The 15,758-nt window shown below is 44.0% G+C and overlaps 2 protein-coding genes across 8 annotated transcripts in view; both read right to left on the bottom strand.

Annotated features, from left to right (window-relative positions):
• Positions 1 to 4,643, bottom strand: part of MRNIP (MRN complex interacting protein) — a 28,353-nt gene extending 23,710 nt beyond the window's left edge. For 2 of the 3 annotated variants that reach the window (XR_014023610.1, XM_081306893.1), the window contains exons 1-2: positions 4,487 to 4,643; positions 1,014 to 1,073 (exon numbers count right to left, since the gene is read on the bottom strand). Coding sequence is in view for 2 of the 3 variants with exons in the window: in XM_081306893.1 (XP_081163019.1) it covers positions 1,014 to 1,073; positions 4,487 to 4,552 (126 nt within the window). In the remaining variant the exon portion in view is untranslated. The remainder of the gene's footprint in view (positions 1 to 1,013; positions 1,074 to 4,486) is intronic. The other variant, XM_081306892.1, reaches the window with a different exon arrangement.
• Positions 4,644 to 9,965: 5,322 nt separating this feature from the next.
• The window catches only part of TBC1D9B (TBC1 domain family member 9B), a 49,637-nt gene continuing 43,844 nt past the window's right edge, over positions 9,966 to 15,758 (bottom strand). For all 5 annotated transcript variants that reach the window (XM_081282189.1, XM_081282190.1, XM_081282191.1 and 2 more), the window contains 2 exons: positions 15,349 to 15,455; positions 9,966 to 13,681 (listed from right to left, as the gene is read on the bottom strand). In XM_081282189.1, coding sequence (XP_081138315.1) covers positions 12,986 to 13,681; positions 15,349 to 15,455 — 803 coding nt within the window. In that variant the 3' untranslated portion in view covers positions 9,966 to 12,985. The remainder of the gene's footprint in view (positions 13,682 to 15,348; positions 15,456 to 15,758) is intronic.

The raw sequence follows: 15,758 nt of genomic DNA, 5'->3' as shown, positions 1-15,758 counted from the left end.
CCTAGTTCAATGAAGAAGCATATAATGGAATTTTCCCAGACAATGCTTCATCTATTTCACTTAATAAAAAGGGTCACAAGAGAAGTAACACAAATTGCCAAAAATATATAAAATTATGCTTACCCTAATTGATAATTAAAGGAATACAAAATAAAATGACATGCCTTTTCCCACATAGCAGTCACCCATTTGTTTAATAAATATTTACTGAGTACCTATTATGTGGTAGGCCCTGGTCTAAGTGTGGATAATACTATGCAGCAGTGGACAAAACTCACCGTCACCAACGAGCTCTTTCTAGCAAGAGGGGACATAATAAATTAGTAAAACATCTGGCTACAAGTCAGTAACAAATGTTCTCAGGAAAATAAGGAAACAAAATAGGGTAGGGCTGAATCGGGGGCAATGCATGCAAAATTTTATGTTGGGCATTTCATGGTCAAGAAATGAATCACTGAGAAGATGACATCTGAACACAAATAGGAAGACATGAGGGAGCAAGCCATGAAAATATCAGGAAGAACATTCTAGCAAATACAATGAAACAGAAATGAGTGCAGAGACCCAGAGACTGACATGTGGAGTTAAAGTGAGGGGCCAGCTGAGAGGCCTGAGGGGAAGGTGGTAGGTGATGGAATTTTGGAGCATGAACTGGTGAGTTCCACCATAGGTAGAATCAGCTTTACAGGCCTGAGAACTGCTATATTGTTGCCATCTTGAAATTCTTTTCTTTTTGAGACTGAGACTTGCTATGTCACCCAAGCTGGTCTTAAGTTTCTTGGCTCAGTGACCCTCCTGCTTCAGATTCCTAGTCAATGAAGAAGCAAATAATGGCATTTTCCCACACACTGCTCCATCTATTTCGCTTCATGGAGGAAAGGAACCTAAGGAGCAGGAGCTCTGTATCTGGTGAACTTAGAGAGAAGAGGATCCTGGCTGTGGAATGTTGGGGCTCCATGAGAAACATCTTCTGCAGGGCTGGGCCCACCTGCTTTCTGTTTATCAGAACATACCTTCAAAAGGGACTGCTTCTCTCCACAAGCCTTGCATGTCCATTTGAGACTTTTTTTCACCTACAATGAAATTTCAGAAATATAGCTTAGACAATTATATAAAACAGGACAGAATTGGATGAGAAATAACTTAGCTATACCCCCAGCCCTGATGGTGGCATTTTAAAAAAATATTTTCTTAGTTGTAGATGGACACAATAACTTTATTTTATTCATTGATTTTTATGTGGTGCTGAGAATTGAACCCAGTGCCTCACATATGCTAGGCAAGTGCTCTACCACTGAGCCACAACCCCAGCCCTGAAGGTGGCATTTTTAAGAGAAAAGAATAAACTATTTAATAAGTGGTTCTGGAAAGACTGGCCATCCATGTAAAATAAAATCAAGTTAGTTTTCTGCCGTCTGTGGTTTTTTTTTTTTTTTTTTTTAATTGAACCCAAGGGCACTTAACCACTGAGCCACATCCCAGCTCTTCTTTTTTTTTTTAATTTTTAAATTTTGAGACAAGGTCTTGCTACATTGCTTAGGGCCTTGCGAAGTTGCTGAGGCTGACTTTGAACTGGCGATCCTCTTGCCTCAGCCTCTTAAATTGCTGGGATGTAATAAATATTTATCTCTGTAATAAAATGTTACATCTGTATCTCTCTATATATCATATCTATATAATTATGTATACATGAACATATTTATATGTACTTTACAACCCACGATGAAAATTATTATATCTTCAAAAGGTAACACAGCCTTTATAAAAGCAAACATCTAAAGACAGTAGAGATAATGGGTGAAAAAAGACAGTCCATTCAAAATAGCAACAAGAGGGCTGAGGATGAAGCTCAGTGGTAGATTGCTTGTCTAGCATGCACAAGGCCCGTGTTCAATCCCTAGCATCTTAAAAACAAAACAAATTACTATGATTAATATGATTTTAACACAAAGATTCTAAGGACAAACAGCATTTACTAAAAATTTGAGTGGATATATCCTATGACTTGGCTATTTTTTTTTTTTTTTTTTTTGTGGTACTGGGGATGGAACTGTGAGCTATGGCCTTGTATCAGGACTTAGCAATTCTACCTTTCAGGATCTACCTAAAAACACCACAAAACAAATCCTGTGCATTTTCTATGGGTATATATGCAAGTAAGAAATACATCATTGAAAAAGTCTGGGGCTGGGTTTAGTGGCACACAACTGTAATCCCAGTGGCTCTGGAGGCTGTTGCAGGAGGACAATGAGTTCAAAGCTAGCTTGCTGACTTAGCAAGGCCATAGCAACTCAATGCGACTCTGTCTCAAAATTAAAAATAAAAAGGGCTGGGGATGTGGCTCGGTAATTAAGCGCCCCTGGGTTCAATCCCTAGTACTAAAAAAAAAAAAAAAGAGCCTGGGCCAGGCTTGGTGACACATACCCTCATCCCAGCTACTCAGGAAGCTGGGATGGCAAGTTCAAGGCCAGCCTTGGCAACTTAGCAAGACCTGGGTCTCAAAATAAAACTACAAAAAATAGGGTTGGGGATTTAGTTCAGTGACAGAGCATTTGCTTAATGTGTGAGCCCTTGGGTTTAATCCCCAGTATTTGGGGAATAAAATGTCTGGAAAGACACATATTACTGGTAACTGATTCTGGGAAGCCAGTAAGATAAAAACAGGATCTTTGCAATTGTTTAGGCGTGGGTTTGCCATTTATTCGATGGCAAATCCACTTGATTTCTCTGGATTCCAGCATTCTTAGAGGCTGCTGAAATTAAACGAGATGTGTGAAACTGCCCAGCACACAGAAGACTTGTAATTAACAGGTTGACTTCCTCTCCTCAACACTCCCCCACCAAGCATCCTATTGGGGATTGAACCCAGCAGTGTTTTACCACTGAGCTATATCCTCAGGTCTTTTTATTTTGAGATAGGATCCCACTAATTTGCCCAGGCTGGCCTTGAACTTGAGATCCTTCTGCCTCAGTCTCCTGAGTTGCTGGGAGTACATGTGTGCATCACTGCACCCAGATATTCTCATCCCTTTTTGAGACAGGGTTTTGCTAAATTGCTCAGGCTGGTCTCAAACTTGTGATCCTCCTGCCTCAGCCTACCAAGTTGCTGGGATTACAGGTGTGTGCCACCACAGTCACTCTCCCTCTCTTTCAAATCATTTTTTAAAATTACTTTATATATATATATATATATATATATATATATATATATATTTTACTTATAGATGGACACAATGTCTTTATTTTACTTTATGTGGTGCTGAGGATCAAACCCAGTGCCTTACGCATGCTAGGCAAGCGCTCTGCCTCTGAGCCACAACCCCAGCCCATCAAATCATCTTTCATAGAGTTAAAAATGAGCATGGGCATGCATGACAGTATATGTGTAATGATTAAAAAATGCAAATGATTTCCATTTATTCTCAACTCTAAAATACAGTCCAAAAAAAAAAAAAAACCACATAAGTTTCTGAGCCCCTACAAAGTTCCATTACATGCAAACTTACAGATGCATGTTCAGCATCTTATTGTCTTTAATACATATTTTAAGGAAGTTTGATGCTATTCTTTCTCAAGGAATGGCAGATTAATGGGTAACTGGGGAGAAGAGGAAACCATCAGAGGTAGATACACAGTGTTAGTTGACTTCAAAGTAGGGCACAAACCAGAAAAAATTAGGTTAAATTATATCCTCTGTCTTGTGTGCTCAAAGTCAGGAAAGCAAACAGATTTTAGACATATCGACCATTTAAAACTGGAGGCGTCCGTGGTTATGCTTAAACTGGAGGCAGAGGCAAACTAGTGACACCAGAGGGCGTCCAGGCGTAGACCAAGGTCATTTCAACGGTACTTGTTCACACCAGTGCCATTCCCATGGCTGCATCTTTAGTCTGAGTTCTAAAAACAGTTGTTAGAATAGATCCCCTTTGAAATTAAAAGCAAACTTCCTGATAACTGATTTTCTGTATCCTATACTTCCTTAGTAAAGTACAGATGCAAAGGAAGCCTGATGTATTCTCTAGGTACAGCCTAGCTAAATTTACACATGAACATCACCTGGCTTTTGTAAAACCCCGGTGGACCAGCTGAGAAGTAATCTAGCAGTTTCTACCTGCGGCTTGCGTAAGCCTGCCAGCCGGGATCCAGGCAGGTTCCTTGGGCTTGCCTGCAGCAACACGCTCCCTTTGTAATTAAATTAAGAAAGAGCCACTGCCCTGCATAAAGGACGCTATCTTCAGGGTGGGCATCCCAATTCCTGCAGGAATTCATGAAAAGCCACCTCAGCAAAAACGATTATTTCTGGTTTCTACAACAATCAGGCATAAAATAAAAACAAAAGCTCAGAAAGACGTTATGGGTAAGCGACACCAAATAACACCCAGTCCTCAGCACTGTCACGTCTTCGGGCTCCAAATACACCCGCAGCCCGTCACATCACACCAGCCATCCCCGCGCGGGAGGAGGGGTAAGCCGGCGCTTGCCCCACCTGGTGCGCCTGGAAGAGGCGGCAGCTGCAGCATCGCAGGACCCGAGACTGCTGCGACGGCGCCATGACGGCCTCCGTCGCCACTTGCCGCGCGCGTGCGCCCCACGCTCACATCTCGGCTCCGCCCTCTGACCCGGCTCGGCTCCTCTAGGCACCAGCACCACTTGGTTTGCTCATGCGCCCCGCGCTCCCGTCTTCCCAGGCTCCGCCCCTCTCGGAGGATTTGGCCCCTTTGGGTCCCAGTGCCGCTGACCTTGCTTGTGTGCGTCACTCAGGCCCGCCCCGGCCCTGCCGCTTCCCCGCCCCCGCGGGCTACTCTCGGGCCTCTTTAGCCTCAGGCTTATCTTGGCGGTTACTTGGTGGTACGTTTGTCTTTCCGGGGACTCAGGCCCCGCTATCCTGGGACTAGCTCAATAGTTGGCCGCCAACCCGCGATTTGATGATTTCCCCTGCCTGCTCTGGTCTTTCTCTCCTTTCCCCTTTCTCTCTATGTTGATTGAGCCCAGGGACGGCTTGCCACGACTACATGCCCAGTCATTTTTGTTAAGGTAGCTGGTGCAAATATCCAGACACAGCTCTGAGTCAAGCAAAGGTTTATTGACAAGAGAATATCTGCCGGGCTGCCCTTCTGCAAGGTGCAGCAGCCTGCTGAAAAAAAACTTCTTAACTATATACTCATGTACAATGAAGGAGCCACAAAATAACCCTTTTGGTCTTGTGATTGTTACTTGGCGCGGTTTCAGTTGTTAGGGACTCTTTGGGGTGGGCTGAAGGTCGTGCCTGGGTGCGCTTTTCAAAATGGAGTTACTTTGGCCCAAGGACCTAACGCTTTTTACATTTTTATTTTGAGACAGTGTCTGAATTGCTTGGGACTTGCTAAATTTCTGAGACTTGCCCTGGAATTATCCGTGTGGGCCAACATACCCAGTCAGTTCTATTCTGTTTCTTCCTGTGCTTGTTGGAAAGTTTGAAGTTTCAAGGACAGGATAACCACTGCTGTCTACCTACATGGGTAGCTCTGCTGCTAAAAGTTGCAGAGAGGGAGACAGAAGGGGCCTTCCTGTTCTAGCCCACTCCGCTGGTTCTGTGGTTCGAATATGCGGGACATCTGGGTAGAAGTGTGCAGTCAGTCTTTGAGCCAGAGCGCTATGGGCCGAAGGGCCGGAGGACATAATCCCAGGAAAACAGCTCACCAGCTCCACATGAGAAGGAAGTTGAAAATGAAAAACAGTCCCTCCTGCAGTCCCCAGAGAAAGCTCTATTTGGAAGGTGGAGGAAGGAGTTCAACTTATGTGTCTCAGCCCCACCAGGACCCTAGTGCCAGCTGGCCAAGGCATTCATGCCCGACTTACAACATAAACTATCTTTTCTTTAAAAGAATTTTTTTGTAGTTGTAGATGGACAGAATGCCTTTATTTTATTTGTTTATTTTTATGTGGTGCTAAGGATTCAACCCAGTGCCTCACACATGCTAGGCAAGCACTCTGCCATTGAGCTATAACCCTAGCCCAACATAAACTATCTTGTTAAAAAAATTATAATACCCAATTCTAACAAAGATGTGGTGAGAAAGGTTCTGCTTTATAAAATGCTGGTAGAGGAGTAAAATAGAAAACAAAACAGAGACCATCAATGATAAGAGTCACAATTACCAAAACCTAAGAAAAAAAAAACCATGTAACACAGACAGATTTATTATGTACTAGTGATTACTGAAGTCTAACAGGAAAAAAAAGGGGGGGAATAAATGTTCTGAAGAATAGTTGCTCTCCATAAATGGACCACAATGCAGGTCCGTTACAGAGTTTTGAGTTTGAAGTGAAAGTGCACATGCATTATTAGGAAGTGACAGCCAGGTGGCGCTTACCTGTAATCCCAGCAACTCCAGAGGCTGAGGTAGGAGGATCTTGAGTTCAAAGCCATCCTCAGCAATTTAACGAGGCCCTAAGCAACTCAGTAAGAACCTGTCTCTAATAAAATATAAAAAAGAACTGGGGATGTGACTCAGTGGTTAAGAACCCCTGGGTTCAGTCCCTGGTACCAAAAAAAAAAAAAAAATGGGGAAGTGACATCTTTGCTTGGCCAAACTTTGGTCAGGCTTCTGAATACTCTTCTGTGCACTTCTTTGTTTTAATCCAGTTTTAACAAAGAACTCTGCTAAGTCAGTTTAGCAAGAACTGCTTCCTTTCCATCATCAACATCTGATCAGTATCTTCACAATCCGCCCCCCTCCTCGCCATCCCCAAGGTAAGGTCTAATCAAGCTGGCGTGTCTTCAGCAAGAATCCTGTTAGGTCTGTGTAGTCAGAATTCTCCTTATTCACCTGTTTCCTCCTAGTAATTTTCCATCTGTCGGCCTCCGGCTATAAATTCCCATCTGCTCATGCTGAATTGGAAGTTGACCCCAGTCTCTCTCCCCCATTTCCAGACCCCATTGCAGTGGTCCCTATACCTTTTCTTTCTTTTTTTTTTTTTTTTGTACCAGGAATTGAACCCAAGGGTGTTTAATAACTGAGCCACATTCCCAGCCCTTTTTAAATTTTTTATGTTGAGACATGATCTTGCTAAGTTGTCTAATGCCTTGCTAAATTGCTGAGGCTGGCTTTGAATTTTCGATCCTCTTGCCTCAGCCTCCCAAACTGCTGGGATTACAGGTGTGGGCTTACTGTCACTGTGCTTGGCCTCTGGCCTTACACCTAGTCTGATAGTCTTGAATAAAGTCTTCCTTGCTGTGTTTTGTAAGCACAAAATGATGGGAATAGACCTCAACAGATTCAGGGAAACCATTTATTGTTCTTCAGGTACTGAATTCGAAAATGGCCATTGTTTACAGAGAGGATTTTGGTTTATAGGGTACAGTTAGGGTGGTTTCAGACGGTCAGGAGCTAGTTATATAGGTTAAAAGTTTTAACTCAGAAGGGAAGCTGTAAAAGGTTGAAACTCATTGTTATTTGAAGAGATAGGAGTCCAGATTATGAGGGATGGGCATTTCTTTTTCTGGAAGTTATTGTCTTCCAGCGTTTCAGTATTCGACTCCTTCTGTCGGGTCGCACTCGACTAAAACACTCAGGGTCACTCCAGGGGAACTGAGCTGCGCAAAATAACCACATAAGAGATAGAAATGCTTTTTTTCCTTGGGGGTGCTGTATGGCTCCTCTGACCTTAAGGGTTCGAAGAAAGAGAGAGAGAGCATGTACTGACCCTTTTTATTGAGGAGAAGCCATTCAAATGAGGCAAGGGGTCAGGTTTCAGGGGGCTGAGTTCAGCTTCATGATGTCTGCTGTCAGCAGGTTGACTGACACTCAAGGGCACAGTAAGAAAGGGGACACACAAAAGGTGTTTCCATGGAACATTCTATTCTAAACAGGGCAAGGGGTAATATTACAAAGGAACAGGTGAGCACAGCTCGACCCATGGGGATACAGGAAGGCGTGCCCATGTATGAAGACACAGTCGCTCACACCTTAGAAGACCGGGGCTCTCCAGATCACAGCATGACTGCCGGATGCCGCACAGGTCAGCAGGGGAGTCGGACATGGTCACATGCTAGTCAGCCTCCCACAGCCTTCCTTCAGGGCCCCTGTTATCAGGAAAGAATTTATTGGAAGGATAATAATGCTTGGGTAGTTTCCCTTCCCTCCTCCAGAGCAGCATTGTCTCTCTGCTTTTCTTTGGGGGTTGTTTTGCAGATTATCATTTTCCATAACTCTTCATTCTTTATCTGCTGTCACTGAATAACTTTTTATTTAATAAAAACAAGGTGGTGGGGCTGGGGATGTGGCTCAAGCGGTAGCGCGCTCGCCTGGCGTGCATGCGACCCGGGTTCGATCCTCAGCACCACATACCAACAAAGATGTTGTGTCTGCCGAGAACTAAAAAATAATAATAAAAAAAAAAAAACTCTCTCTCTCTCTCCCCTCTCTCACTCTCTCTTAAAAAAAAAAAACAAAAACAAGGTGGTTACAAAATGTACATAATTTCAGTTATATAAAATCTGTCATTTATTTATTCCTAGGTGTGCGTGTTTGTGTAGGTGGGTAGGATTTGATTTAAAAAATATTTTCCAAATTTTTCACAATAAGTATATATCAGAAAAAAATTTTAAAAATTGTGTTTCAAAGACTGAGTTGCAAATGGACAATGGCCAGGTATAAAGAGCATCTGCCATAAACATGTTGGGATATGCTGGGACTCACTAAGTTGCTGGCCATAAGGAACAGCAGCCATAGGCAGTCTTAGTCATATCTGGTTGCAATTGATAAGGAGCTATAAGGGGCACTAACCATAGGCACATTTAACAATAACTGGTTACAATCAATAGGGAGCACAGCTCCATGGACATGCGCAAAGATCATACCCTGTTGCAATTACATCATCTCACTGGACATAACCAATGGACATTGACTTTCACTGGGTGTAACCAATCACCAACGTACACCATCAACTTGGAACTATATTTAAGTCATTTGTTTTGCTACATTAATGAGGCTGCTCCAAGGACATCAGTGAGACTGGCTGCCTCGCTGTCCATTCCCAGATTGACTCTACCATTCCCTGACGTACATCCATCGGCTGGAGAGAATCACTGGACAATGGCCATGTCTGCTCTTTGGCTAAGAGAAGTTGCGTGGCATCCAAAGTATTTTGGGGCTCCTGATTGCCCTAGATTGTGTGATTTGCTTGTAGTGTTAATTAGTGTGCATTAAATGCTAGTTGGGGTGCTCCAGCAACCCAACACTTTTTGCATTAATTGTTTGTTTGATGATTGGTCTGATCAAATATATGCTTGCATTTAAAGACAATCCTCTTCTGAGTAATTATTAACAGCACGGCTCGTGACACAAGGCATTATATAACAACAGAACTATGACCTGAAACCTCTGCAAATAACCAGACCCCCCAAATCTCAATTGACTGAGACCTTGACTTGGCCAATAATTGCCTGCTTCTCCATTTTTTGCATACCCACTGGCTCACCTCAGAACCAACCAGAAAAAAAAATATGCTCCCCAAACCAATGACATAAAACATTTTGGGTTTACTGGACAAGGTGGTGAGTGCTTATAATTTTAGTGACTCAAGAGATTGAGGCTGGAGGATAACAAGTTTGGGGTCAGCCTGGGTAATTTAGCAAGACCTGTCTCAAATATAAAATAAAAAGGGCTAGGGATGTGCCTCAGCGGTAAAACACACATGTATCCAATTCTTCCCTCCCTTTCTTTCTTCCTTTCACTCAAACTACTCAATGATCTTCCTGCCTAGTGCTGAGACTACAGGTTCACATCACTAAGCATGGCTAAGCAGTTTTAAAATATACAATTATTCATGTTTATTTGCAGGATAAGCATATATTGAAAATTTATTTCCTTCATTCTTATTTAGTGTTACTGTTCTGTTTTGATTCTCATTCCAGGTTCAATGATTAACACATGGAAAGTACTGTTGCAACCAAAACAAAACAGTTTTTGTGTGTGTGTGTGTGTGTGTGTGTGTGTGTGAGAAAGAGGGGCGGGGGACGGACTCATTGTTGTCCAGGCTGGTCTGGAACTCCTCTGTACTAGACATCTTCCTGCCTCAGCCTCCCAAGTACCTGATACTATAGGTCAGGCTACCATGCCTGACATATTTTTGTACATTCTTTTATCATGTGAATTGGTTAGATTATTCTTTTATGTTCTTACTTTTTCCCTTTCTCTCTCTCCCTACCTCTCTCCCTTTCACTGTGGATTAGACCCAGGTATACTCTACTGCAGAGCTACATGCCCAGTCCTTTTTTTTTTTTTTTTAAGTGCTGGGCATCAAACTCAGGGCCTTGTGCATGCAAGGCAAGCACTCTACTAGCTGAACTATATCCCCAGCCCCCAGTCCTTTTCTATTTTGAGACAAGGTCTCACTAAATTGCCCCAAGCTATCCTTGAATTTGTAGTCCTCCTGCCTCAACCTCCTGAGTTGCTGGAATCCCACAGTGGTGTGAACCACTGTGCCCAGCTATTTTTTTTTTAATTTTTTTCCTTTAAAAACATATTTATTTTTTAGGTGTAGTTGGACACAATCCCTTTATTTACTTATTTTTATGTGGTGCTGAGGATTGAACCCAGGGCCTTGCATGTGCTAGACGAGTACTCTACCACTGAGCTATAACCCCAGCCCCCCAGCTATTCTTTTATATTTTTTTATTATATTCACAAGTTTAATTTATCCAAATTCCAAGTTATTAAAGCCTAATTGATTACAATCAACTTTAAGATTCCAAACTGGCAAATGTATGAGATTCTCATGCATATCTAATTGCATCATGGCCAAGAATAGTATTTTTGGCAGAAATCTGTTGTAATTATAGTGGTTTGGAATAAATACTAGAAAAGAAATAATGTTCTTCAATTTTGTGGCTTTTTTTGTTTTGTTTTTGTTTTGTACTGGCAATTAAGCCCAGGGGTGCTCTACTACTGAGCTGTATCTATCCCTAGACTTTTTATTTTTGAGACACTGTCTTGTTAAGTTGTTAAGAGTCTTGATAAATTTTTGAGGTTGACCTCAACTTACAACCTCCTACCTCAGCCTCCTGAGTTGCTGGGATTTCAGACTTAAGCCACTGTGCCTGTCTGCACATTTTTAAAATGGTTGTTTTTAAAGAAAAATTAAAAAGAACAGTTGTTCAGTTTCCTTGCTGTTGTTTTGCTGCATTTATTGAGAATGGGGCATAGCAGTTGAGAACAAGGTAAAGTCATAGTGCGTGTTATTTTATTTTCTTGTGCTGGGGATGTAACCCAGGACCTTGTGCATGTTAGACAAGTACTCTACTACTGAGCCACACTGCTTGCCCTATACTGCAATTTAAAAAACTAGGAAATCCATGGAAAGTAGTTGCCTGGGACTCAAGATAGGAATACAGACTCCCTACAAATGGCCTGAAGGATCTTTCAGATGTGATGGAAATGTTTCAAAAACTGCCTTGTGGAAATAGTTGCACAACTCTATAAACTAGAATTCATTGGCTTGGACATTAACAAATAGATTTTATGATATATTAAGTTATACCTCAATAAAGCTATTAAATTTAAAAACAAAAAGGCTGGATATGGTGGTTCATGCCTGTGATCAGGAGGCTTTGCAACCAGCCTGACCAGTTTAGCCTGACCCTCTCAAAATTTAAAAACAAGACAAGAGGGTTTGTGGGGCTGGGGTTGTAGTTCAGTGGTAGAGCAGCTGTCTAGAATGTGTGAGGCATTGGGTTCAATTCTCAGCACCACATATAAATAAATACAATAAAGGTCCATCAACAATTAAAAAAAAGAAAAGGAAAAAAAAAAAGGTTTGTGTATGTGGCTCTGTGAGAGGACACTTGCCTGGCATGTGCAAGACCCTGGGTTCCTTACCAGTGCGGAAAAAAAACAAAATCCAGACACACAGATATATCTTTTAGTAAAAGCGAGAATGGCCCCATGTGGGGGCAAACACTGGCCACAGTGATCCACTTCAACTCCTGCTGCAAATAAAGTGGTCCTTGTGGCTCAGCCCTGTGTGACTCAGCTCAAGGAGACCCCCACTGGTTGCCTGTGGCCCACACTCTGCTTCTAGAATCTAGTGACTTGCTATAGCTCAGGGCTGAGACACATCTATACTTCTGTCCCACTGCCCACTGAGACCTGTAGAGCTCAGGGCTTCTTCTGTCACAAGTCAATTGGTACGATGTCTACATCTAAACTGGCAGGCATGGCAACTCCCCCACCCTTTGTGGGGGACCAAATGTCCTGAACTTCCAGAATGAGGCCTGGGTCCCATTCCTGGCCTAGGGAGAAGTCAGGAGGCCTAAGCAGTTGTTGAAGGCCACTTTAAGGCACTATACACAGTGGGTTTTATTTTTATTTTTTTATTTGAGGGATTAAGGCATTGAGCACAGTGTGATGTTTAGCCAACTGAACTGAATACAAAGAGATAGATGAGGACCTGAGGATGTGCTTTCAAAGTTAATGGTGACAAAGAAGCAAAACCGCATGTAAGGTTAACGCGCCCACCCCTATGCAAGAGATGCTTTCTGCTGAGTTCCCCAGTCAGGAGGCTCAGGCTTAAGGGCCTGATCACTTTGAAACCTGATAAGCTTATGACCCTCCTACCTGGTGCCAAGTGGTAGGATCTGGTACCTGGGCCACACAGCTGTATGAAGATGGCTCTGTGGTTGGAGGACCTAGTGTTGCCTGAGCACAGCATGGAGTGCAAGGATGTGAGGCAAGCATGGGCAGATCTGAGAGGCTCTAACACCAGGAGGGGCAGCCAGTTCCCACCAATTAGAGAGGAGGTGGGTGGCCAGCCTTTTCCTGGGCAGTGGGGTGTACAGGCCCAGGAATGCTTCTAAGGCAACTGGGTCTGCATTGGCCTTTGTGTTTACAATTCATTGCTTCTGGGGAGAATGAGGGTGAAAGGAGAAAACAGGAAGGGAAGGAGGAGACAAAGGCTGGCCCCTACTTCTGAGGCTTCAGCCAGAGCAGTGCAGCTGCAGAGGTCAGCCCAAAACCCCAGACTGCTCATGGTCACTGGAGGTGCTGAATTGTCTCTCCACCTTCTTTTGGTCCTTGATCTTGAGTCCAATGTCTACCCTCTTCTCAAAGAAGTTCACTAATACAGACTCTGTCAGAATGGAAGCCAGGATCTGCTCGAAGGAAATGCACCAGTCCGTGTCCACAGTACCCCCAGTGCGTGAGGTGGCTGTGGGACTTCGGGCCTCTCCACCCACCAGCACTGTGTCATCTGCAAGGTCCTCGCACTGCAGGGAGCCTGTGCTGACCACTGAGTATGAGGACATGGATATGTCATCTTTGGTTTCATCATCAGACAGAAGCTGCCCCTCGCCACTGCCCCCCTCTACCACCATCTGGCTTTCCTGTGGTGCTTTCCCAAGGTGGGTGTCTCCACCAGCCTTGGCCTGGGGGTCCCCTGCAGCTGGTGGCTGAAGCTCCCGTATTGGGTCCTGATGGGGTTCAGGCGCTGGTAGCTCGTCCTCCTCAGTGGTACTGTTGTGATCCCCGCTGTGGGCACCATCCCTGGGCTTTCTGCCCGTCCGGGTTGAGAACTTCTTCCCTACCTCGCCGATGCGGAGGAGGAGGCTGGCCACTGTGGCGATGGCATGGTACAAGTCTTGCTCCATGGGGTCTTCGCTGAACATGTTGTATAGTGTCTTGCAGAGCTCAATAAATTGCTCCTTAAAGAGAAAAACAGTACAGGGAGATGGTAAAATATGGGTTATATTAGCTGGACTGAGAATGCAGGCCACTCTAATTGGTGCTGGAATATTATCTCCATAAACCTGTGCCTTACCATTCCCATTTTACAGATTAGGATACTCAGACTCAGAGGAAAAGTGACTTGACCAATGTCTTGTAGCACTTCAAAAGCCTTTCTTTCCCAGCTGCCTTTCTCATCAGTAGGATACATGGTTGATTTAGATTGTCCTGGTTTCCGGTTTCTGTTTGTAATTCTGCTAGCTTAGAGAAACCGACTACTTTTTTTTTTTTTTTTTTTTGAGGATTTAACCCCAGGGTGCTTTACCCCTGAGCTATATAGCCTTAGTCCTTTTTATTTTGAGACAGGGTCTCATTAAGTTGCTGAGGGTCTTGCTAAATTGCTGAGGCTGGCCAGGAACTTGTGATCCTCCTGCCTCAGCTTCCAGAGTTGCTGGGATTACAGGTGTGTGTCACCATGCGGAGCCAGAGAGAGCTACTTTTGTCAGGGCTTTTTTGTTTTTGTGGGGCTGGGAATGGAACTCAGAGCCTTGCACCTGCTAGGCCAGTCTTTACCAATAAGCCTGATTCCCAGCCCCTTTATCTTTCTTTCTTTCTTTTTTTTTTTAATAGAGAGGAGAGGGAGAGAGAGAGAATTTATTTATTTATTTATTTTAGTTCTCGGCGGACACAACATCTTTGTTTGTTTGTGGTGCTGAGGATCGAACCCGGGCCGCACGCATGCCAGGCGAGCGCGCTACCGCTTGAGCCACATCCCCAGCCCCCCCTTTATCTTTCTAAACCTAATTACAAACCTAATCCAAAATTCCTCATATTTTGGAACTAGTTTTGGCTTTTATATTTTTAATCAGAAGCAACTTCTACTGTTCTTTACTGAAGGACAGGGGGTGACAACAAGGTGTATGCTTGGTCAGTTGAGGAGGGCTAGGGAAAGCCAGGTTCTAGGTCTTAAACATACATTCAGGACCTCTCGGCCTGATGATGGGAAGAAGCCTCATTCCATGGTGCCCCATCTTCAGGCCTGTGAGTGAGGGACTGCTCCAACTGCAGGTCCCATCTGAGCACAGCCAGGGTGATGTCTGGTCTGAGGGTCATGGTCAGGCTGAAGAACTAACTTTGGTTAGATGTCTATAGTCTGAAACCAGGGTTGGCCACTCCCTGGCTGAGACCCTTGGCAAGGTGCTAAACTCCTAAACTAACAGACCAGCGCGGCCCTGGTCCTATAGCACTGCAGCAAGGGAGGTCCTGGCCTACAGAAGGAACAAGTAAGCCTGCTTATGCAGACACCGGGGCAGGGCTGGGAGGGAGCTGGAGCATAGTGAACTTTCTTGTCAAAGAAAGTGTGAGTTTCTGGCTATTGGAGACTAAGCTACGTGGTGTGTCTCTGGTTTATGGATATTGGTTTAAAAAAGCAAATGGTTAATATGGGAACACCACCTGTATGGGGTTGTGGAGCAACTAGCCTCCTTTCTGGAATCATAACCAACTGTTATCCAGGACTAAAAGGCTCTCGAGGAAGGTAAGAGAATTTCCATTCTGCAGGAAACCTCTGGAGTGTGGGTGGTGTGAGGCCCCAGTCAGTCAGAATTCTCTAGAAACATCTCTTGTGGGCTCCAATTGAGCCTACCTGGTTCATCTTGGGAAGATCCTTAATTGTCTCCTTCTGAGCCTCTTTCTCTTTGGCCCACATTCGAAGGTAGTGTCGGTAGTCTGGAGGGCTAGTCCCCTTCTCCTCTGTGAGTTGGGAGAAAAAGAGATTAATCTCCATCTGTCAAATGAGAGAAAGAGAGTTGCAGGCTGGAAGCAGAAAGGAATGGGGTTGCATTTTCTCTGGCATGGGACTTACTTGGGCCCTGTTATGAAACACACTGGCATTTGGGGCAGTGGTGATAGAAAAACACCCAGAATACCCATGGTTCTCTCCTAGTTAACTGAAGGAGGTTGAACCTAAGCTGATAAATGTTCCCAAACTCAACTTCCTTAAGATGGTGAGAGAATCACATGTAGGCTTGAGAGAGGCTAGTGTGAATGGGGGAG

Source organism: Spermophilus citellus (genome assembly GCF_964194105.1).
Source record: "Spermophilus citellus genome assembly, chromosome: 1".
Classification (NCBI taxonomy): domain Eukaryota; kingdom Metazoa; phylum Chordata; class Mammalia; order Rodentia; family Sciuridae; genus Spermophilus; species Spermophilus citellus.
Note: the sequence above shows the minus strand (reverse complement) of the source record. Positions and strands in the feature narration are given on the sequence as shown.